Source organism: Lepus europaeus, chromosome 20 (genome assembly GCF_033115175.1).
Source record: "Lepus europaeus isolate LE1 chromosome 20, mLepTim1.pri, whole genome shotgun sequence".
Classification (NCBI taxonomy): Eukaryota; Metazoa; Chordata; class Mammalia; order Lagomorpha; family Leporidae; genus Lepus; species Lepus europaeus.
The window spans coordinates 3,657,132-3,682,886 of NC_084846.1; the positions used below are offsets into that span (position 1 = coordinate 3,657,132).

The window sequence follows — 25,755 nt, forward strand, 5'->3', positions numbered from 1 at the left end:
ATGGATTTACTGAAGATAGACTGGTAAGTCCAACACTGAGTTATGTGTCAACTGTGGTTCAGACTATGAGAGAGTGTGTGCTTATATCTTTGAGAGGTTACTCACATTTGAGAATTCTAAAAAAATTACAGATGTTGTAGGAATGCAGATCAATGAAGGCTGGAGTTCCTTCCCTTCTTTTGCCTTTCACAACCTTCCCTTTCCATTTTCTGTTTGCTCTCCATTTCTGCAGAGTGTGAGATGGACATTTTGTATACACTCTTTTGATCTCACCTCCTGATCAGCCTCCAAGAGTCTGGAAATGAATGTTTAGAGTCTGAACTTAAGAACTGGGGGCCTTCTATATGGGGAAAGATGAAGTAAACTTGTCAGCTTGCAGCTGACACAAGTGCTGTAAGTAACCCAGCAGTGATTAAAATCCCCTTACAAGGGAATTAATTGCAATTAAGCAAAAATGATTAAAAGCAAGGAACATTTCAATTTAATGCTCTTAATTTTCAATCAAATAAGTAAAACTTATTGATTTGCACATATGCTTACCGATTTGAATTGTTCCCTAGTGTGGAACAGTCTTCAGTAGCTTATTTTTTGATGGGTCTACTTAGTGTAAAACAAGTAAATTCTGGGCTGGTGCTGTGGCTTGACAGGCTAATCCTCTGCCTTGTGGCGCTGGCACACTGGGTTCTAGTCCCGGTTGGGGCACTGGATTCTATCCCGGTTGCCCCTCTTCCAGGCCAGCTCTCTGCTATGGCCCGGGAAGGCAGTGGAGGATGGCCCAGGTGCTTGGGCCCTGCACCCGCATGGGAGACCAGGAGAAGCACCTGGCTCCTGGCTTCGGATCAGCGAGATGCGCCGGCTGCAGCGGCCATTGGAGGGAGAACCAATGGCAAAAAAGGAAGACCTTTCTCTCTGTCTCTCTCTCTCACTATCCACTCTGCCTGTCAAAAAAATAAAAAAAAGTAAATTCTGTTTCTGAATTAAAAAAAGTGTTTTTAATCAACCTTTTTTGAAAAGGAGCAATATTTGACTATTTTTAGATAAACAAAATTTGAAATCCTGTATGTAAAACTAATACAAAATTGTGTGAAACACGAGAAAAAATGTATTAACCTTAAATCAAACACTGCATTTTAGAAAATTCATAAACATATTTCATGATTTAGCACATATTGAAATGGCAATCTATTAACCTCAACATTCAAACACATGAATAAATTCATCTAAACAGGTGGTTGCATAAATTTATTTAATCCCATGTAATCTATTCACAAGTAAGCACTTACTTCATTCAAAGTATGGATGAAATATAGAAATAAGAAAAAAATTTCCAAGAAGAGGAACAAAGGTATCAATTGCAGGAAAACAAAACATCTACACTCTTGGACAGGTAGCATTTGAGAGCCATTACTAAATCCCAGGGACTCATACTTTTGCTTAAGCTATATAGAAAAATGCAGAAAATGTTAATGAATAAAATATGAAATGATAAAATAGAATTCAGTGCATGAGGAAAACAGTGGATAAAAATAAAGTGAGCCTTGTAACTATTCTGACAATTTGACATTCTCAATGAAATGTTCATTTTCAAGGAAAATATAGTTGAACAAAATTGCTTCTGTGAGTGTTGCTTTATTAAGTGGAAATACAAAAAGGGCTCATGAAAGTGGCTTTGGTAAATGCATTAGAGATGTTGCCAAACACTTGGATAACTGACTAGTCAGATGGTGTTCAACTATTTTAGAAGTTACTGAAAACAGCAATATTTGCCCCTTGAGTTCCATCCCTAAGTAGAAGTGAAATCCCGTGTTGGGAGACATCAAGGCTTTCCTGAAGGGCTTGGGAAGGTGAGTGTGAATGGGGACAAAGTTTGCTTCAGAGGAGCCAAGGCCCATTTCATGACCTTCTAGAGCCATGGGAGGCTCACTCACACCTGCTCCATGTGCCAGAGCTGAGACACCACTGAGTGACAGCCTGACTCTGACCATTCCAGCTTCAGGGCATGGCTGTATTGTTTTGCTCTGAATTCCATGGTCTCAGCCTTCTCCCTGATGCTGCCCCTCTCTTTAGGCAGCTGTGGAAGAACTACCAATATGTGCTGGCCTTCCGCTTTGCCATCCAGGAGATCAATAAGGACCCCCAGCTCCTCCCCAACCTGACCCTGGGTTTCCAACTCTACAATTCTGTTACCAGTGGCCACTTCACCCTGAGGAGCACTCTGCACTGGCTGACTGGAAAGCATCATCTCATCCCTAACTACACCTGCCAGACACAAGGCAAGGCAGTTGCCATCATTGCTGGAACCACGTCAGCATTTTCAGCTGAAATTGGAACGATGTTGGAGCTGTACAAAACCCCACAGGTAAATGGGTTGTGACTTCTGGTGAGAAATGTTTCCATCTCCCACTAGGTCTGTCACATCTGAAGCAAAGGTCATGTGGAAGCCAAGTGACATATACTACTGTTAGTTGAAACAGATTCTGGAGATCTCATTTGGCTGTGAGAAAGGGAAGGAGCAGTGGAAGCTGAGAGCCTCACCCAGATCCTTGTCCAAGGCCAATGTATCCATTCCCACCTACTGGCAATGTTGATTATTGACTATTCACAGGAAATACCCACAGCACAGAGATGTACTGGGATGACCCCATGTTAGACATGGGTTTATAAAGACATCAAACTGTACTTTCATGTGGAACACTCTGAGCACCATGGCAGTCCCAATGATCATCAAAGAGTGTTTTTGGGTTTAGGTGCAGTTAGATGAGATTTCATCCTCTCCCTATACCAATCCTTTCTTCCTCCCATTTAACAGATTCCTTCACAGGGTTTCCAGTTCATTTTCCATGTGCAATTCAGAGATTTAAATCTTACTGTGTGTTTGATGGACTGAGAAATAAGAAAGGCAGACAGTGTACACACATTCACTAATTTAGTCTCCAAATATCCACTATGGTGCAGGTGCTGACTGTGGTGAAACTAAGGGACTAGCACTCAATTCAAATCTCATAAGAAGGTGTCAGGAACCAAACATATAAATCAATCAAGCAGCCTCCAAGGGTCTGCATTCATATTTCCAGGATTCTTAAAGGAGACACACTTCAAACAAATATCAATCTGCACACATGAACATCAAGCTAGATTGGAATAGCTTAGGAAGATTCTGGTCTGAAAAGCAACTTTATCAAAACTCAGAGAAGGTAGGTGATTGTATTCCTCAAGGCAATTTAGTTTATGCTGTGAAAACAAATGAAATTGAAACTATCAAGAGAACAACACAGTAAAGAGTTTTCCCTGAGGTAACATCTAACACTAGTTGCAGTGTGGGCTGTTCTCCTCATGTGACATGGGGTGAGAAGTGGAAAGACCAATGTCCTTGTCTGAAATCCACACCTTCTTATTCTCTCAGCTGAATATGAAGATACATGGGTATCTTACACATTTTCTTTCATGCTGTGCATGAAGATATATATTTCTGCTCCTAAAAGCAATAGGCATTGAAGCATGGATTTCTCTGAGCCCAGTTGATAGAAATTGGCCTTCTTTACCCACACAAGTCAGATCGTGATGGTTTTCTTTCCATTCAGATCACATATGGTCCCTTTGATCCCATGCTAAGTGAGAGAGCCAAGTTTCCATCGCTCTATCAGATGGCCACCAGTGACAGCTCCCTGGCCTGCGGAATGCTCTCATTGCTGCTCCATTTTGGCTGGATTTGGGTGGCGATCTTTGTATCTAATGATCTGAAAGGAGAGCAGTTCCTTCAGGATATTTCAGCCGAGATGGTAAAGAAAGGTGTCTGCTTGGCCTATGCATTAAAGCTTCGTGACTCTAAGAAAATGTATGAAAACACTGAAATATCTTTCTTAGCTGATCTTCACATTTTATCAGCAAATGTGTATATTCTATATGGTGATGTGAGGAGCCTCTATACCATGGAATTTCTTAGCAAATACTATTTAACCCTGGGGAAGGTATGGATCATGGCTGCAAAGTGGGAGATTGTTGTGAAAGAGACAGACCACATGCTGCACTCTTTCCATGGAGGCTTCTCATTTTCACACCACAAGGGGGAAATCCCTGGCCTCAAGCATTTTGTCAAGACAGTGGACCCTTCCCACTACCCAGAAGATTTCTTCCTCAGTCAACTATGGCTTCATGCTCTTCACTGCTTACCTCCTGGGTCACACTGTGGAACAGTTGGAGTCTGCCCCCCAAATGCTTCCTTTGAGTTTTTCCCAGGACACATTGACATGCTGACCATATCTGACTCCAGCTATTTCATCTACAATGCTGTGTATGCAGTGGCCCATGCCCTCCATAAGATGCTTTCAGAGCAAATAGAAAAGGGATCTCCAGGAGATGCAGCTCAACCTAGGATTCTTCCATGGCAGGTAAACGTCTCCCAGAACAGGACATGCACTGAACACTTGTTGGCATCCTCAGGTATTTAGTGTAGTTCCACATGACCAGGTTTTCATGTTGAAAAAGCTAGCATGATCAGGCATGTTGGAAAGTGGGCTCTTTCACATCTCACTGGGTATAGATACATCTGTAATAGTTATCTGTGTGTGGAGGATTTTTTATCTGCCATTGAACATTTTAAAAAGCATTTTCTGCTATGGAATATGCTGAAAATATTTAAAACAGTATACATGCTAAGAAATTCACATACGTCTTCAGATAAATGAGTTTTCATCATTGCATCACACTCATAATCTACACCCAAATTCAGCATATAGCATTACTAGTATCCCAAAGGAGCTCAGTATTCCCAACTCAATTTCTTTTTCAACATGTATAAGAGGAACATATTGTCGTTAACATGATATGATTCAGTGAAGCAATATCAATATTACATAGTAAATTATCTTAGCTTGATGTAATCCAATTTGTATATTGTTGCTTTCATTGCCTGTACTTTTGGGGTCTTATACAAGAAATCATTGTCTAGGCACATATCCTGCAGATTTTCTCCTGTGTTTGCCTCATGTAATTTGATGGTTTCGGGTTTTAGGCTTAGATCCTTTTTTTTAAACTTTTATTTAATGAATATAAATTTCCAGTGTACAGCTTATGGAATACAATGGCTTCCCCCTCCCATAACTTCCCTCCAACCCGCAACCCTCCCCTCTCCCGCTCCCTCTCCCCTTCCATTCACATCAAGATTCATTTTCAATTCTCTTTATATACAGAAGATCAATTTAGTATAAAGATTTCAACAGTTTGCACACACATAGAAACAGATCCTTGATAAATGATGAGTTGATATTGTAAGGAGAAGTTTGATTTCAGATCTCCACATGTGGAAATCCAAATGTGTGCATTTGTTGAAGAAACTGTCCTTTCTCTAGGGAGGGGTTTAGCTCCATGTAACATTTTCAATTCAGACTCTATAATGACAGATCATAGAAGAATAATGTTTCCCACTCTATGATGAGATGCTGTAAATTATCTTAATATAGCTCGTTACAAAGACTGGGAAGGAGATAATGATCAAAACTATTCTTTTCTTTGGAATAATTGTAAAGCCAGGAAATATGGACTGTGGTATATCCCACAGCAGCTATCTCCTCTATAATGCTATACGCTGTAGCCCAGGCTTTCTGTGAGATGCTGCTGGGGAAAATAGAAGTGCGGTCAATGTTATAGCATAAAAGGACTCTGATAAAGAAGTGACATCATACAGAAAACCTTCCAGAAACAGTGAGGAGGGGTTGTGAGCCTATTATTATATACAAGATCACCAAGTGTGCACATAGGCACAGAATACACCTGCTGGGTTATACATGAATTTGTCTGGATTTTTACTCTGGCTCACATAAATCTAATACCCATTGTAAAACACAATTAGGAACTTCTCCATATATGTACAGGAAAATATACAGATCAAATTATTTGAGTAAATCTAATAAATTTAAGGTCTCACAGAAGAAAAATATATAATCTATATTATACATATATGTAAATGGACATCAATATCTTTACTTGACTATGTAAGTTCTGTGTTTACATACAATAATAATTGACATACCAGTTGTGATTTGGTAGCCTCATAATCAGAAAAGTAGGTATATTGGCCAAGAATGATTCCAAAGATCAGATTATTGTTATAATGAAGTTCTTGGTTCAAGTCAGTGAAGACATGATGATAGTTGTTTAAAGAATTGGCCATCCTACAAAGGCATCAGGAGACTCAGAAAATCAGGGCTAGTACACACTGTTCATATCCTCAGTACTATCAGGGTATTCTTAATTATCTTTTTGGTTATAAAATATTTCCCCTATCATCTCAAAAGGTACCTGTGTTCTCAAGAAAAATGAGTCAAAGTGCAGAGTGAGAAATAAAACTCATGCATATTACTGTTAAACTCCACTGAGGTGAAAATGCTATACAAATAGATCTATACATACACTGCATACACATTTTTATAAGTTTAGAACTACCAGGTACAGCCAGGGATGTACAAAGATTTTGCAAAACATTTATTAAGAAAAATTATTTTTGGATATCTAATTCATTTAACCAAAATCAACTAATATTTCATTCAATTTTGTTAAACCTTAAAAAAAATTTGAAAATCTGAGTTGCTGTAAGAGAAGGAGAGACAGACAGAGAAAGAGGAAACAGATCTGGCATCTTCTGATTCACTCCCCAGTGGCTGCAAGAATAAGGAGTAGGCCAGGCCAAGCCAGGATGCAGGAGCTTCACTGCATCTCCCATGTGAGTGCAGGGGCCCACGTACTTGGACCCTCACCTGTGCTTTCCCAGGCATCAGCAGAAAGCTGAACCAGCAGTAGAGCAGCTGAGATTTTTTTTTTGACAGGCAGAGTGGACAGTAGAGGGAGACAGAGAGAAAGGTTTTCCTTTTTGCCGTTGGTTCACCCTCCAATGGCCACTGTGGTAGGCGCGCTGCGGCCGGCGCACCGCGCCGTACCGATGGCAGGAGCCAGGTGCTTATCCTGGTTTCCCATGGGGTGCAGGGCCCAAGCACTTGGGCCATCCTCCACTGCACTCCCTGGCCACAGCAGAGAGCTGACCTGGAAGAGGGGCAACCGGGACAGGATTGGTGCCCCAACCGGGACTAGACCCGGTGTGCTGGCGCAGCAAGGTGGAGGATTAGCCTGTTAAGCCACGGCGCCGGCCAGCAGCTGAGATTTTAACCTGCAATCACAGAGATGCTGGGCAACGTTGAAAGCAGCTTCACCTGCTGCACCAAAAGATCAGCCCAAATTTTGTTAAGTAAAAAAATTACTAATGTAAAAGGAGAGATTTCATGTATTTCATTGATACAATTCTTTTTTTTTTTTTTGTTTTTTTTTTTTTATGAGTGGAAAAATAGTTTGCCTTTATTTAGGGGGCATTTTAGAAATTTTATTTACCACATATACAATAACAAATTATGAAAACATTGCAAATTTAACTGCTAATGAAAAGTAAGTACTTCAAAAACTAAAAAAAAAATAAACTATTATCACCATCATAATCATCTCTTTTCTGACATCTCTAAGTATTTTTTTTTATTAAACTTTTATTTAATGAATATAAATTTCCAAAGTATAGCTTGTGGGTTACAATGGCTTCCCCCCTCCCATAACTTCCCTCCCGCCCGCAACCCTCCCCCCTCCCGCTCCCTTTCCCCTTCCATTCATGTAAAGATTCATTTTCAATTCTCTTTGTATACAGAAGATCAATTTAGTATATATTAGGTAAAGGTTTCAACATTTTGCCCATATAGCAACATCGAGTGAAAAAACTACCATTGGATTACTAATTATAGCATTAAATAGCAATGTACAGCACATTAAAGACAGAGATCCTACATAATTTTTTTTTCAAAATAATTAATTTTCTATGCCATTTCCATTTTGACACCAGGTTGTTTTTTTTTTTCCATTTCCAATTCTCTTTATATACAGAAGATCAATTCAGTATATAATTAGCAAAGACCTCATCAGTCTGCGCCCACACAGAAACGCAAAGTATAAAAATACTGTTTCAGTACCAGTCATAGCATCACTTGGCTTTAGACGACACATTAGGGACAGATCCCGCATGGGGTGTAAGTACACAGTGACTCCTGTTGCTGACTTAACAATTTGACACTCCTGTTCATGGCGTCAGTAATCTCCCTAGGCTCTAGTCATGAGTTGCCAGGGCTATGGAAGCCTTTAGAGTTCGCTGACTTTGGTCTTATTCCGATAGGGTCATAGTCAAAGTGGAGGTTCTCTCCTCCCTTCGGAGAAGGGTATCTCCTTCTTTGATGGCCCCGTTCTTTCCACTGGGATCTCACTCACAGAGATCTTTCATTTAGGTCTTTTTTTTTTTTCCCATGATATCTTGGCTTTCCATGCCTGCTATACTCTCATGGGCTCTTCAGCCAGATCTGAATGCCTTGAGGGCTGATTCTGAGGCCGGAGTGTTGTTTAGGACATCTGCCATCCTATGAGTCTGCTGTGTATCCCACTTCCCATGTTGGATCTTTCTCTCCCTTTTTGATTCTATCAGTTAGTATTAGCAGATACTTGTCTTGTTTGTGTGATCTCTTTGACTCTTAGACCTATCAGAGCTATCAATTGTGAGCTGAAATTGATCACTTGGACTAGTGCGATGGCATTGGTACATGCCACCTTGATGGGATTGTGTTGGAATCCCCTGGCACATTTCTAACTCCACCATTTGCGGCCAGTCCGATTGAGCATGTTCCAAATTGTTCATCTCCTCCCTCTCTTTTTCCATTCTTAGATTTAACAGGGATCACTTTTCAGTTAAAATTTAAACACCTGAGAATAATTGTGTGTTAATTACTGAGTTCAACCAATAGTACTAGAACAACAACAACAACAACAAATACTAAAAAGGATAAAGTATTACATTGTACATCTAAAGTCAGGACAGGAGCTGATCAGTTCATTGTTGCTTATAGTGTCCATTTCACTTAACAGGTTTCCTCTTTGGCGCTCAGTTGTCACCGATCAGGGAAAACAAATGGTATTTTTCTCTTTGGGACTGGCTTAATTCACTCAGCATGATGTTTTCCAGATTGATACAATTCTAAGAATACAACCATCATTTCTTTCTTTCCTTTCTCAATCCTCTCTAATTCCTTTCAATTTTTCTTTGGATTTCAATTTATTTTAAATAATAGGTTTAATACCCAACTAATCATAATGTTCCACAAGTGAAAAGTGGAAAGACCACTGCTCCACAGGAATGTACACAAGAGCGATAAACACAAATCAAATCCTGAGATTTCAGTTTCATTTTTATATATTGTGGTTTTTTTTCATTCTATATTATGTAGTACCCATCACCAAAAAAACTTATGTTTTCTTTATGGAATGCATATATTTCACTATGCATAGTGGTATCCAGCTGAATCTATTTTTTTTTTTGCCAAAGAGAGGTTTTCATTCTTTGTTGGGAGGTGGGTTTAATATTTTAAAAGTGCACATGGATGCAATTCCCTGGGGAACCATCACAACAATCAAGATATTTCACATAAAAAGGCATGTTGTTCTCATGTGGAAGAACTAACATGAGCTTTCCTAAAACTCAAATCAATCTTATGGTCAACCACCCTGTGGGACACATCCTGTGATTTCCCTGTTTGGATTTGGATGGTATCCATCATTTTAATAGAGGAGAGGCAGAATTCCCCACACTTGAACCCGCAATATAGGAACCATTCAGACAAAATCAGCCTCCACCAAATAGACACTCTGAGGGTAGAGAGGAGAAAAAGAAGGATTTCTCAGTACACATGCACCTCCCACCTCTAATCTGAATGCTCTCCCTCTTTCCAATTGTGCCTCCCCTCCAGCTTCATCCACTTCTGAGGAACATCCAATTTACCAACAGTGCTGGGGAGGATGTTTCCTTCCATGAAACGAGACACCGTATGAAACACTACGATATCCACAACATTGTGAACTTTCCTGCTGGATTTCGGATGCTCATTAAAATCGGGGAGTTTTCCTCTGAGAATGCACATGACCAAGGCTTGATCCTCAATGAAGAGATGATAGAATGGCCTGTAGCATTCAAGGAGGTGTGGATCCATGGGAATGTTGGGTACATACAGAGGGTCTGAGGAGAGTCTGAGAGGAGATTAAGTGTGCGACTTTAAACAAGCATTCAATTCTCAATTCACATCTTCATTCAAAAGACACGGTTTTCCTTACACATATATGAGCCAGTGTTTATCAGAAGTGCATGTTTGTATTAGATATTGTTGTTTTTACTTTGGGCATATTTATGCATCCAAAGGTTGAGTGACTAGAAAGAACAATGTTAAGGAATAGAGATAGAGATCAATATACAGACATAAAATTACTAAATGGATGTCTATACAAATTCTAAAGTTTTATTTTAACTTTTTTTTATTTATTAAACTTTTATTTAATGAATATAAATTTCCAAAGTACAGCTTACGGGTTACAATGGCTTCCCCCCTTCCATAACTTCCCTCCCAACCGCAACCCTCCCCTTTCCCGCTCCCTCTCCCCTTCCATTCACATCATGATTCATTTTCAATTCTCTTTATATACAGAAGATAAGTTTAGTATATATTAGGTAAAGATTTCAACAGTTTGCTCCCATATAGCAACACAAAGTGAAAAAAATACTGTTGGAGTACTAGTTATAGCATTAAATAACAGTGTACAGCACATTAAAGACAGAGATCCTACATAATACTTTTAAAAAATTAATTAATTTTCTATGCCATTTCCAATTTAACACTGGGTTGTTTTTTTTCATTTCCAATTCTCTTTATATATAGAAGATCAATTCAATATATAATTAGTAAAGATTTCATCAGTTTGTACCCACGCAGAAACACAAAGTGTAAAAATACTGTTTCAGTACTAGTTATAGCATCACTGCACATTAGACAACACATTAAGGACAGATCTCACATGAGATGTAAGTACACAGTGACTCCTGTTGCTGATTTAACAATTTGACACTCTTGTTCATGGCATCAGTAATCTCCCTAGGCTCTAGTCATGAGTTGCCAAGGCTATAGAAGCCTTTAGAGTTCACTGACTTTGATCTTATTCTGATAGGGTCATAGTCAAAGTGGAAGTTCTCTCCTCCCCAAAAGGAGAGATTTCTAAGTCTGTCACAGTGCTGAGACCTCGCCTATGTGTCTCTGTGGTCAGAGCAGGTCAGAACTCTGTGTCCTTTTATTGCTATATCCCTCTCCATCCCAGGAAGTCAGGGAAACCCCCAGTCCTGATGCTCTGCCCCTGTGACTGGGAAATAAATTGTAAAGGATGTGTGGAGGGGGACATCTCTATATTGTCTCTCCTGATGCCAGGATTTGAATTGTCCTTGTGCATGGTTCTGACTTATTTATTTATATAAGGTGAAAAAACTTCATGTATTATATATACATTTATAATCATAATTATATTTTAATCATTTGGTGAGAGTCATTATTATGTTTTTATGCAGTATGAACACAAGTAAATTATGAGTGGACTTATCTATTGCCTATTTGTAGAAAACATTCCCATTCTCTATATTTTCATTGTGTTTGCCAATCAGTTCAGTTTTTCTTCTGAATAGCACCTCTTAGCTGTGGTCAAAAATTTTATCATTATTGTGCTGTTGAAAAACCCCAGAAAATTTTGTGGGTGATTTATATAACTGTTGTGAGTTATATTCCAGAATTATATTCTAGAATGGATGGTCTTCAGGAATCTAGAAGTCCAGAAGTAGATCAATGCACAATCCATGGTTTATAACATTTTCTCATCATTTCTGTGTGGGCTTGTCTTTTCCTGAACAGTTACTCAGAAGTATACCTAGTCATTCTGATTTTTGGATATTATTTTCTGGCATGTAAAATCTACTTGATCAAGAAAAGAACCATGTAAAACAGCCTCAGACATACAAATTCTCAAAAAAATTTTTTCCATAAAAAGCTGACTGAAAAGATTTCAGAGGAAGCAATTCAATAGAAAGAGACAAATGCCCAGAAGCATAGATTTGGTGATGAACAAAATTAGGTTTAATGATTGGTTAGCAGGGACCCTCATATTATTTGGTACTCAGTTGAGAAACCTTTAACGAGCATCATAGAAACTCCAAATTGGGTATCTGAATAAAATCAACAAGACACAGACTGGGAAGGACATAATGATGACATTGGGGTGATGAGACAAATAGAGACATCCTATCACAGTGCCTAATGACAAGCAAAACAATGACCATCACTTCTCTTTACCCCTCAGACTCCTCAGTCTTTGTGTAGCCAGAGATGTGGTCCAGGATTCAGGAAAATGCCACAGGAAGGAAGACCTGTCTGCTGCTATACTTGTGTTGTTTGTCCAGGAAGAGACATTTCCAATCATTCAGGTAAAAAACATAACTTACTTGTGAGAACTCCAGCCTCTGAACTCTCTCTTAATAAAAAGGAAACCCAGAATATTTTGCAAAGGGATCAGAGCATCCTATTGGTCTCCATGCACACCTTCACTCACTCTTTCCATACCCTTGTTGTATGCTCACTATCACCATCTCATTATGTGTGGTGCTTATCCTCTCAAGTTCAACTCTGACACTGATTCTATCTGGTATCCTTCTTTCCCATCCAGTGTTGGATGAGACTGTCTCAATCTAAGGATAAGTTCTAAGCAAGAAATGTAATATTTGTGTTTTGTTAAGGCTCCCTTTGGATATCTAGAAGGCTTGCAACCAAAAATTTTTGCATACACAAATGACAAGCAGGGAGATACTTTGCATAAATTTTGATGGGAATACTGTATTTCTGTGCTACATCTTTGACATTGTGCATGGTGTGCAGTGCACATCCTGAATGCCACCATCTTGCCCTTTGGAGATATATAATAGAGTAAGAGAATAAACAAGGTGAAATATAGAGACAGACAATCCTAAAAATGATGCAGCTTGGTAACCCCAAAAACATTTGCACAAGGCAAACATTTAAGGAATGTTAAATATCAAAGCTAATTGTTTTGAGAAATATAAAAATGTCTCTTTGGTAAATAGTTACATTGTTCAATGTATAATAAATATGTTTAAAATAATTTGAATTCTTCCAAAAGGATGTTTTAATTCATGTAATCTAAGCTATAGAAATATTTTCATTTAAGAAACTTCAAATAAGCTATATATAGCTTCCTCTATGAAGAAAACAAAATATGACTTCAAGTTACTGTGAAAATATTCAACATGCAAGAAGTTAGTAAAAGGGGGGTGGAGCCAAGATGGCGGATAGTGAGGACGTGTGCCGATAGTCTGGAAAATAAAGTTTCATAAAAGTGGAATTACTGTAGCCTCAGGAAAAGACTCAAGAAAAAAAACTGCAGAGGAAACGCTTCCGGATCTAGTGGATGTGACACAGAGGACCTACAAGGAGCCCACCACGTGGAAACCCAACCACGGGAGCCGAGCCACAGAATCTCGCCAGCGTGGGAACGAACGGGAGGTAAGACAAAAGCCTCACAAACGCGAGACATTAGTGGGGAAAGGCAGAGGCCCCTCCCTCCACTTGAGCAATACAAAGAGCAGGCACCATTTTACATATGTAAAGCACCGCCAATGAGTACACAAACTCAGTAACTTTGGAACTTTGGTGAAACTTGAGAACACATTGAGGGCTGCATAAACTCTTTGTGTGGTCCCAGGGGTAGATCAAAGGAATACTCACAGAGGCCAGATTTCAACTACTCTCAATTCCACTCACCTGTGCAGAATCACTTCCCAACTGAGTCAAAAAAAAAAAAAAAAAAAAAAAAGAGAGAGAGAGAGAGAGAGAGAGAGAGAGAGATCCAGCAAGGGGCAAGAGAGAGAACAATCTGGGTGAGTCATTTTGCACAGCCTTAAACCTGAAGAATCAAGCACAGCTCTCTGGCCACACCCATCACAGCCTCTAAGGATCCATCAAAGCAGACAGCCCACTTAGAGGCATAGTATAACGAGAAAAAATCCTCACCACGACAAATCGTAATCAAATTCACCACAGTGAAACATAAAGAAAAGATCCTAAAATGTGCAAGAGAGAAATGCCAGATTACTCTTAGAGGATCTCCAATTAGACTCATGGCTGATTTCTCATCAGAAACCCTACAAGCTAGGAGAGAATGGCGGGATATAGCCCAGGTACTAAGAGAGAAAAACTGCCAGCCCAGAATATTATATCCTGCAAAGCTCTCATTTATGAATGAAGGTGAAATAAAGACCTTTCACAGCAAACAGAAATTGAAAGAATTTGTCGCCACTTGTTCAGCCCTGCAAAAGATGCTTAAAGATGTGTTACATACAGAAACACAGAAACACGGTCACCAATATGAAAGAAGATAAAGGAAGGAAACCTCACAGCAAAAGATCACAGGAGTCTCAAACCATATATTAGAAAAAATCTTTGGCAAATGACAGGGTAAAGTTACTCCTTCTCAATAGTCACATTGAATGTTAATGGCCTGTAATATCCAGTTAAAGGACACCGACTGGCTGATTGGATTAAGGAACAAAACTCATCTTTTTGCTGCTTACAAGAAACTCATCTTTCCAACAATGATGCATTCAGACTGAAAGTGAAAGGCTGGAAAAAGATAGACCATGCCAACAGAAATGAAAAAAGAGCGGGCATAGCCATCTTAATATCACACAACATAAACTTTACCACAAAAACTGTTAGGAGAGACAAAGAGGGGCACTATTTAATGATTAAGGGATCCATTCAACAGGAAGATATAATGATTATCAATGTATATGCACCTAATGACAGGGCACCAGCTTATTTAAAAGACTTGTTAAGGGACTTAAAGGGAGACTTAGGCACCAATACAATAGTACTGGGGACTTCAATACTCCACTCTCAGAGATAGACAGATCAACAGGACAGAAGATGAACAAGGAGACAGTAGATTTAAATCTCACTATAGCCCAAATGGATCTAACAGATATCTACAGAACATGTCATCCTACATCTAAAGACTTCACATTCTTCTCAGCAGTACATGGAACCTTCTCTAGGATTGACCACATACTAGGCCATAAAGCAAGTCTCAGCAAATTCAAAAGAATGAGAATCATACCATGCAGCTTCTCAGACCACAAGAGAATGAAATTGGAAATTAGCAACTCGGGAATCTCTAGAGCGCGTGCAAACACATGGAGATTGAACAACATGCTCCTGAATGAACAATGGGTCATAGAAGAAATTAAAAGAGAAATCAAAAATTTTCTGGAAGTAAAAGAGGATAAAAGCACAACATACCAAAACCTATGGGATACAGCAAAAGCAGGTTAAGAGGAAAGTTTATATCAATAGGTGCCTACATCAAGAAATTGGAAAGGCACCAAATAGATGAGCTTCCAAGTCATCTCAAGGATCTAGAAAATCAGCAGCAAACAAGACCCAAACCCAGTAGGAGAAGAGAAATAATTAAAATCAAAGAAGAAATCAATAGGATTGAATAAAAAAAAACATTACAAAAAATCAGCCAAACAAGGAGCTGTTTTTTTGAAAAAGTAAACAAAATTGACACCCCATTGGCTCAACTAACTAAAAAAAGAAGAGAAAAGACCCAAATCAATACAATCAGAGATGAAAATGGAAACATAACTACAGACACCACAAAAATAAAAAGAATCATCAGAAATTACTTCAAGGACTTGTATGCCAGCAAACAGGGAAATCTATCAGAAATGGACAGATTCTTGGACACATACAACCTCCCTAAATTGAGCCAGGAAGACATAGAAAACCTAAACAGACCCATAACTGACACAGAAATTGAAACAGTAATAAAGGCCCTCCCAACAAAGAAAAGCCCAGGGCCAGATGGATTCACTGCTGAGTTCTACCAGACATTTAGAGAAGAACTAACTCCAATTCTTCTCAAACTATTCAGAGCAATCGAAAAAGAGGGAATCCTCCCAAATTCTTTCTATGAAGCCACCATCACCTTAATTCCTAAGCCGGAAAAAGATGCAGCATTGAAAGAGAATTACAGACCATTATCCTTGATGAACATAGATGCAAAATTCCTCAATAAAATTCTGGCCAATAGAATACAACAACACATCAGAAAGATCATCCACCCAGACCAAATGGGATTTATCCCTGGTATGCAGGGATGGTTCAACGTTCGCAAAACAATCAATGTAATATACTACATTAACAGACTGCAGAAGAAAAACAATATGATTCTCTCAATAGATGCAGAGAAAGCATTTGATAAAATACAACACCCTTTCATGATGAAAACTCTAAGCAAACTGGGTATGGAAGGAACATTCCTCAATACAATCAAAGCAATATATGAAAAACCCACGGCCAACATCCTATTGAATGGGGAAAAGTTGGAAGCATTTCCGCTGAGATCTGGTACCAGACAGGGATGCCCACTCTCACCACTGCTATTCAATATAGTTCTGGAAGTTTTGGCCAGAGCTATTAGGCAAGAAAAAGAAATTAAAGGGATACAAATGGGGAAGGAAGAAGTCAAACTATCCCTCTTTGCAGATGATATGATTCTTTATTTAAGGGACCCAAAGAACTCTACTAAGAGACTACTGGAACTCATCGAAGAGTTTGGCAAAGTAGCAGGATATAAAATCAATCCACAAAAATCAACAGCCTTTGTATACACAGGCAATGCCACGGCTAAGGAAGAACTTCTAAGATGAATCCCATTCTCACTAGCTACAAAAACAAATACCTTGGAATAAACTTAACCAAGGACGTTAAAGATCTCTACGATGAAAACTACAAAACCTTACAGAAAGAAATAGAAGAGGATACCAAAAAATGGAGAAATCTTCCATGCTCAATGATTGGAAGAATCAATATCATCAAAATGTCTATTCTCCCAAAAGCAATTTATACATTCAATGCAATACCAATCAAGATACCAAAGACATTCTTCTCAGATGTGGAAAAAACGATGCTGAAATTCATATGGAGACACAGAAGACCTCAAATAGCCAAAGCAATCTTGTACAACAAAAACAAAGCCAGAGGCATCAGAATACCAGAATTCAGGACATACTACAGGGCAGTTGTTATCAAAACAGCATGGTGCTGGTACAGAAACAGATGGGTAGACCAATGGAACAGAATAGAAACACCAGAAATCAATCCAAACATCTACAGCCAACTTATATTCGACCAAAGATCCAAAACTAATCCCTGGAATAAGGACAGCCTATTCAATAAATGGTTCTGGAAAATTGGATTTCCACGTGCAGAAGCTTGAAGCAAGACCCATACCTTTCACCTTACACAAAAATTCACTCAACATGGATTAAAGACTTAAATCTATGACCCGAAACAATCAAATTATTAGAGAGCATTGGAGAAACCCTGCAAGATATAGGCACAGGGAAAGACTTCTTGGAAAATACTCCAGCAGCACAGGCAGTTAAAACCAAAATTAACATTTGGGATTGCATCAAATTGTGAAGTTTCTGTACTTCAAAAGAAACAGTCAGGAAAGTGCAGAGGCAACCGACAGAATGGGAAAAAATATTTGCAAACTATACTACAGATAAAGGATTGATAACCAGAATCTACAAAGAAATCAAGAAACTCCACAACAACAAAACAAACAACCCACTTAAGAGATGGGCCAAGGACCTCAATAGACATTTTTCGAAAGAGGAAATCCAAATGGCCAACAGACACATGAAAAAATGTTCAAGATCACTAGCAATCAGTGAAATGCAAATCAAAACCACAATGAGGTTCCATCTCACCCCGGTGAGAATGGCTCACATTCAGAAATCTACTAATAGCAGATGCTGGAGAGGATGTGGGAAAAAAGGGACACTAACCCACCGTTGGTGGGAATGCAAACTGGTTAACCACTATGGAAGTCAGTCTGGAGAATCCTCAGAAACCTCAACATAACCCTACCATACAACCCAGCCATCCCACTCCTTGGAATTTACCCAAAGGAAATTAATTTGGCAAATAAAAAAGCCATCTGCACATTAATGTTTTTTTGCAGCTCAATTCACAATAGCTAAGACCTGGAACCAACCCAAATGCCCATCAACAGTAGACTGGATAAAGAAATTATGGGACATGTACCCCATAGAATACTATACAGCAGTAAGAAGCAACGAAACCCGGTCATTTGCAACAAGATGGAGCAATCTGGAAAACATCACGCTGAGTGAATTAAGCCAGTCCCAAAGAGACAAATATCATTTGTTTTCCCTGATCGGTGACAACTGAGCACCAAAGGGGAAACCTGTTGAAATGAAATGGACACTATATGAAACAGTGACCTGATCAGCTCTTGTCCTGACTCTAGATGTACAATGTAATACTTTATCCTTTTTAGTATTTGTTGTTGTTGTTGTTCTAGTACTAGTGGTTGAACTCTGTAATTAACACACAATTTTTCTTAGGTGTTTAAATTTTAACTGAAAAGTGATCCCTGTTAAATTTAAGAGTGGGAAAAAGAGAGGGAGGAGATGTACAATTTGGGACCTGCTCAATCAGACTTAACCCAAATGGTGGAGTTAGAAATGTGCCAGGGGATTCCAATACAATCCCATCAAGGTGGCATGTACCAATGCCATCTCACTAGTCCAAGTGATCAATTTCAGCTCACAATTGATGGCTCTGACAGGTCTAAGAGTCAAAGGGATCACACAAACAAGACTAGTGTCTGCTAATACTAACTGATAGAATCAAAAAGGGAGAGAAAGATCCAACATGGGAAGTGGGATACACAGCAGACTCATAGAATGGCAGATGTCCTAAACAACACTCTGGCCTCAGAATCAGCCCTTAAGGCATTCGGATCTGGCTGAAGAGCCCATGAGAGTATTGTAGGCATGGAAAGCCAAGATACCATGGAAAAGAAAAAAAAAAGAGGAAGACCTAAATGAAAGATCTCTGTGAGTGAGATCCCAGTGGAATGAACGGGGCCATTAAAGAAGGAGGTACCTTTCTCTGAAGGGAGGAGAGAACTTCCACTTTGACTATGACCCTATCAGAATAAGATCAAAGTCAGCGAACTCTAAAGGCTTCCATAGCCCTGGCAACTCATGACTAGAGCCTAGGGAGATTACTGACGCCATGAACAGGAGTGTCAAATTGTTAAGTCAGCAACAGGAGTCACTGTGTACTTACATCCCATGTGGGATCTGTCCTTAATGTGTTGTCTAATGTGCAGTGATGCTATAACTAGTACTGAAACAGTATTTTTACACTTTGTGTTTCTGCGTGGATACAAACTGATGAGATCTTTACTAATTATATACTGAATCGATCTTCTGTATATAAAGAGAATTGGAAATGAAAAAATAAAACCTGGTGTTAAATTGGAAATGGCATAGAAAATTAATTAATTTTTTAAAAATATTATGTAGGATCTCTGTCTTTAATGTGCTGTACATGCTTATTTAATGCTTTAACTTGTACTCCAACAATATTTTTTTTTCACTTTGTGTTGCTATATGGGGCAAACTGTTGAAATCTTTACTTAATGTATACTAAACTGATCTTCTGCATATAAAGAGAATTGAAAATGAATCTTGATGTGATTGGAAGGGGAGAGGGAGCGGGAAATTGGAGGGTTGTGGGTGGGAGGGAAGTTTTGGGAGGGGGGAAGCCATTGTAACCCGCAAGCTGTACTTTGGAAATTTATATTCATTAAATAAAAGTTTAGTAATAAGAAAAGAAGTTAGTAAAAGAAAGAAAACTAAAGTAGCATACATTGACTCATTGTACAACCTACACTTGCCTATGTATGCCCAGTGTATTTGAGACTGGTGCCAGGGCACATACAGATTTTATAAAAAGTAAAGGGTACACGTTGAAAAGAATTGTAAGAGAGAATTCCTCTGAATTTTTCTAATGTTTATTTTCTATTTCTTTTACAGTTATGTTTATTTGTTTGAATGTCAGTTACAGAGAGAGGGAGAGAATAATAGAGAGGGAAGATGATCTCCCATTACGTAGATTCACTCCCCAGATAGCTGCAGCAGCCCAGACTTGGCCTGGCCAAAGCCAGAAACCAGGATCTTGTTCTAGGTATTGCAGGGACTCAAGTATTTGGGACTTCCTCTCTTGGTTTCCCAGGCACATTGGCATGGAGCTGGTTTGCAAGAGGAGAAGCTAGGACATGAACTGACACCTGTATGGGATGCCATCATCCAAGGCTGTGGCTTAACCTCCTGCATCACAACTCCAGTCCCTGAAGCTTGCATTCTTGCATAAGTACCAAGGATAAAAACAGAGTACAACTCTTTCTGCAAGTGTAGCCCATTAACACCCTTTCCTCTCTTTTAAAGAAAAAAAGATTTATTGGGCCACACCATGGCTCACTAGGCCAATCCTCTACCTGCAGTGCTGGTACCCTAGGCTCTAGTCCCAGTTGGTGTGCCAGATTCTGTCCTGTTTGCTCCTCTTCCAGTCCAGCTCTCTGCTGTGGCCCAGAAAGGCAGTGGAGGACGGCCCAAGTCCTTGGGTCCTGCACTCACATGGGAAACCAGGATGAAGCACGTGGCTCCTGGCTTTGGATCAGTGCAGCGCGCCAGCAGTAGCGGCCATTTGGGGGTGTGAACCAATGAAAGGAAGACCTTTCTCTCTGTCTCTCTCACTGTCTAACTCTGCCTATCAAAAAAAGATTTATTTATTTTATTTGAAAATCAGAGATTCAGACAACAAAAGAGGGGGAGAGAGAGAGAGAGAGAGAGAGAGAGAGAGAATGAGAGAGAAAGCTTTTTTAATTGTTCATGCACCAGATGGAAACAATGGCCCAGGCTGGACCAGGCAGAAGCCAGGAGCCAGGGGCTTTATTTGGGTCTCCCACATGGGTGTGTGGGTCCTAAGTACTTGGACCACCTTCTGCTTCTGGGTAAGAAATTGATCAACTGGAACACAAAATAATGTCCATTTGGGATGCAGGCATTGCAGGTGGTGGTTTTACCTACCATGCCATAACACTGACCCTATTTTTGCTTTTTTAATGGACATTTCATTGAAAGAGAAACATTCATCAACTGGCCTGTTCCTAATAACTTCTCTCATGCCATAGCAGCAGAGGTGCATCATTTCATGTGCCACAATGTGGTGTCTAATGTGGTGTTCACATGAGCTAAAATGGTGAAAAATCCATGCTTTCAGGTTAACAAGATTGCAAACTTGTCTTTAGTAACATGATTAAAATACCACTTACTCCAATATAACCTCAGAAATCAGCCAGCTACAATTCTCTTCTATTCAATCACAGTGTCACAACATTTGTATGGAAATACTGACAAAATGAGTCCATGTAGGAAATTACAGTACTGAAAAATGTATGGAGTTCCCAGGAATGAAACATCATTTATATAGTTCATCTCCATTTGAGGATAAGTAAGAAAAAGCTTAACATTGATGACCCCAGTTAAATATTCTAACCCATGTGAACAAAAGGCTTTTCCTGAGAAAGACACTGGGGACAGGAGAGAAGACGCTTTGGTGGAATCCATGCAAATATGAAATACATGAAATTCATCACTTTATAAAAATTAAAACACTGAAAAAAATCTCTGAAAAACAAGATGAGAGCACAGAGCCCTATGTGCAAAGGAGCTTCTTTGAAACAGTTTCTTCCATAGGAGATAAGCATTCTCCCAGGGTCAGGAATGTAGAAATATCCTTTAGTGTTTCTTGGTATACATCAGAGCAGGCTGGACTCATCATGACATTGAAAAAGTGACCATTTTCCTGAACAGGGAAAAAGGACCAAACTGTGAAATGGAAACATGAATCTTCCTTTTCCCCACAGATGCAGAGCAGTGCATCCCGTGTGCAGATCATGAATACCCAAACCTGGAGAGAAACCACTGCCTCCCCAAGCTGGTGACCTTCTTAGGCTTTGAGGAATCCCTGGGGATTGCTCTGGCCTGCATGGCTCTGTGCTTCTCTGTCCTCACAGCTGCGGTCCTCTGGGTCTTTGTGAGGCACCGAGACACTCCCATCGTCAAGGCCAATAACAGGACCCTCAGCTACATCCTGCTCATCACCCTCCTCCTGTGCTTCCTCTGCTCCTTACTCTTCATTGGCCGTCCCAACACAGCCACCTGCCTCCTCCAGCAAATAGCATTTGGCCTTGTGTTCACAGTGGCTGTTTCCACTGTGCTGGCCAAGACCATCACTGTGATTCTGGCCTTCAAGGTTACAAAACCTGGAAAAAAAATGAGGCAATTTTTGGTATCAGGTGCTTCTAAATTCATTATACCCATCTGCTTCCTGATCCAACTGGCTCTCTGTAGCATCTGGTTGGGAACCTCTCCTCCCTTTCTTGACATAGATGTACACTCTGAGCCTGGTCACATCATCCTGGTGTGCAACAAGGGCTCGGTCACTGCCTTCTATTGTGTCCTGGGCTACCTGGGCTCCTTGGCCCTGGCCAGCTTCACCGTGGCTTTCCTAGCCAGGAATCTGCCTGACACGTTCAATGAAGCCAAGTTCCTGACGTTCAGCATGCTGGTGTTCTGCAGTGTCTGGGTGACCTTCCTGCCTGTCTACCACAGCACCAAGGGGAAGGTCATGGTGGCTGTGGAGATCTTCTCCATCTTGGCCTCCAGTGCAGGGCTCCTGGGCTGCATCTTTGTTCCCAAGTGCTATGTTATTCTCATAAAACCTGATAAAAATTCTGTGAAAGCTTTAAAGAACCAGAGAAGTTCTAGGATATCCTAAATTGTTTCTTTCAGGGGTTTCTTCACATTTTCAACCTTTGTAATAAAGTCTAAAGTGAAGTAGCCTTTCAGCATTGTCAAATAAGCAAAACTATAAATCATTTTTGGTTATTCATTTAGCATAGCAATTAAGATGACATTGTTCCACATGACAATAATTGGGTTTGTAATTTGGCTCTGATCCCTCACCCTAGATTCCCAGAAAGCAAAACCATTGAATGATTGGTGACAACTCAGAGCTATTGGGTCCCTGTCAGTCAATTTTTTCCTAGCTCCTGGCTCTGGTCTCAATCCAGGCTCAGCCATTGTAGGCATTGAGAGGTGAAGCAATGAAACATTGGTCTCTCAACCACTGCTCTCTGTTTCTCTCTCTTCTTCTCAAGAAATGCAAAGCAGTCTAGAAATATTTTCATAGAAAGTAAAAGAAATTGCTGTTTAAACTGAAACACAGCAGACCATCAACTTATTTGGAAATTGTATAGAAAATTAATTAATTTTTAAAACATATATCATGTAGGATCTCTGTCTTTAATGTGCTATACACTCTTATTTAATGCTATAACTAGTACTCCAACAGTATTTTTTCACTTTGTGTTGCTATGTGGGGGCAAACTGTTGAAATCTTTGCTTAATATATACTGAACTGATCTTCTGTATATAAAGAGAATTGAAAATGAATCTTGATGTGAATGGAAGGAGAGAGGGAGCGGGAAAGGGGAGGGTTGCAGGTGGGAGGGAAGTTATGGAGGGGGAAGCCATTGTAATCCATAAGCTGTACTTTGGAAATTTATATTCATTAAATAAAAGTTAAAAAAACAATAATGTCATTTTATATAGTAGGGCTATCCCTGAAAATAGGCACACTAATTAATTTTCTTTAGGTTTAGTAATTTAGATGCTATTTCCTATTTGAAAACATGTCTCAGTTATACCTGTTTTATGTTGCTTCCCTGAACGTCATAGAGAATTTATCATTTTGTGGTTATGAATTTAGTGGAATTTCTTTCCCAAACACAAGAGTCAACTAATCCTTGAGCATTCTTCTCTTTGGATGCTGTATTGTTCACAAACATCTTAGTCAATATTCACTGCCTTGCAATTTGGATATGATATCTTTACCACAAATATAGGTAGATTCCAAGATTATAGGAATGATTCTATAATTGTGTCCTCCATCATTTGACAACTTTCTCTTTTTGCCTTTGCTTAGAGTTCTTAGTCCAGGAAACAATGATGGTATTATTGAGGTGAAATTCACATACCCAATGGGAACCACTGAAGTATTGTACAAGGATGTGGCATCACAGTACTTTCACATTCAAATTCTGCATTGATTTTTTTATAAAGTATGTTCACAAGTTTGTGTAATTATCATGTCTCTGTAGGTTGTAGCCTTTTGCATCACCCCATAATCAAAGACAGACACTACTAAGCAGCCATTTGTAAACTTCCGTGAATGTAGTTCATGCAAACATTCATCTCTTTTAGTTGTTATGTGGTTACCTATTCTGGACAGTTCCTGGCAATGGAATGAGGTCATATGAGACCTCTTAGATCTAGCTTCTTTCACATGGCATTACATTTTCAATTCATTCAAGTTATAGCAGGTATCCTTCATTATTTTTATAGATGTAGGGCATTCACTCTTACATATTTCCCACATTAAACTCATTCAATCATTCACAGATTATGATTTGGGTTGTCTCCACATTGTCAGAGTTACGATCAGGTTGTTCTGAGCATTCTTGTAAAATACACATTTGGGTATGCACCTTCAGTTTTTCTGAGTGCACAGGGTACTTCAAAACTTTCTGAGGAAAATGCAGTGAATATATATGTTTATTTTAGTAAGAATTTAGTTTTTTATTCATGTTTTAGGCAATTTCTAAAACCTAAAGCAACTAAAAAGACATTCCCTATAACAAGTGACTTGCAAGGGAAAAGTTTTTGAAAATAATGAAGATACTGAATAACCAAAACTCTACTATACAAACATAAAAATATTTAAATATATATGTTGAGTATTAAAATTCTACACAAATATAAGTTATAAAGGTATAGCAAGTACAGTAGTATTTTATGTGAAATGACTTTTATATGACATTACTTAATGGATTGCTTTTTAATGACTATTTTCTTAAATAACTATTTCATAAGCCACTTATTTATTTTATATTAAGTTTTTAAAAATTATTTTCTAAAACTAAGTAATAATGTTCATTAATAATGCTGAACAATGATAAAATACTCTAGTGGTTTAAGTGCTTTGCTAATGAATACACCTATCCCAGATTCTTTCACAATTAAACAAATACTAAAACATTTTTAAAGAAAACTTCAATTTTTCTTAAAAATGACATTCACTGAAATGAGGTAACCATTCTAAACATTAAGGTAATGTATTTCCCCCTAGTTGAGTCATATAAATTTTTAATTTGTTTAAAATATATTAAGATAACCTGCTTATCTAAATCATTTCTAGATGTCAATTTATAGAAACAGAGGGAAGCATACTTTTAGAATTATCTATGTAACTTCTACTGTAAAACGAACATATATTTTAAATAGAGATGGGGCTCAGGGAAATGATGGCCATGGGCAGGGCTTACAGGCTGCGTGACTACCTGTGTCGTGTGTGTCCCCAGCTCATGCAGGCTGGCTCACCTCTGTTGTGAGTGGCTACCCAGTGTGTCCAGGCATGAGTATGCTCTGGAGAACACCTAAATCAGTGTCTGCTTTTTCTCAAGGACAGGGATGAGAGTAGATATCCTTTCTGCACACAAGAAAATGGTCAGGACACGTCTTGTTCTGACCACACCATGCTAATACTGCCATGCTCTCATCCATAGTTGTCTCCCACTTCACCCACTTATCCTGTCCTATGGTCCCCCAAATTCCCTCTTGTCATATATCTAGGTATTTCAGAAAGCAAATCCTCTCCAAATCTCTCAGTTCAAGCCCTTTTCCAATAAAGGGTCCTGTGCTCAGAAACTATTGACCCAGAGAAAGCCTGTTGACAATTATGACTCAGGATGTTGGCAGTAGGAGGCTCCAATACTCACATAAGTTCAATATGA

The 25,755-nt window shown here is 39.1% G+C and overlaps 1 protein-coding gene across 1 annotated transcript; it reads left to right on the forward strand.

The window, feature by feature from the left end:
• On the forward strand, window positions 1-25,755 carry LOC133750018 (vomeronasal type-2 receptor 116-like). The gene is made up of 8 exons (XM_062179405.1): window positions 1-23; window positions 2,068-2,359; window positions 3,582-3,779; window positions 4,065-4,388; window positions 9,819-10,046; window positions 12,238-12,361; window positions 21,766-22,662; window positions 25,727-25,755. The coding sequence occupies exons 1-8, from the start codon at window positions 1-3 to the stop codon at window positions 25,753-25,755; spliced, it is 2,115 nt and encodes a 704-aa protein (XP_062035389.1).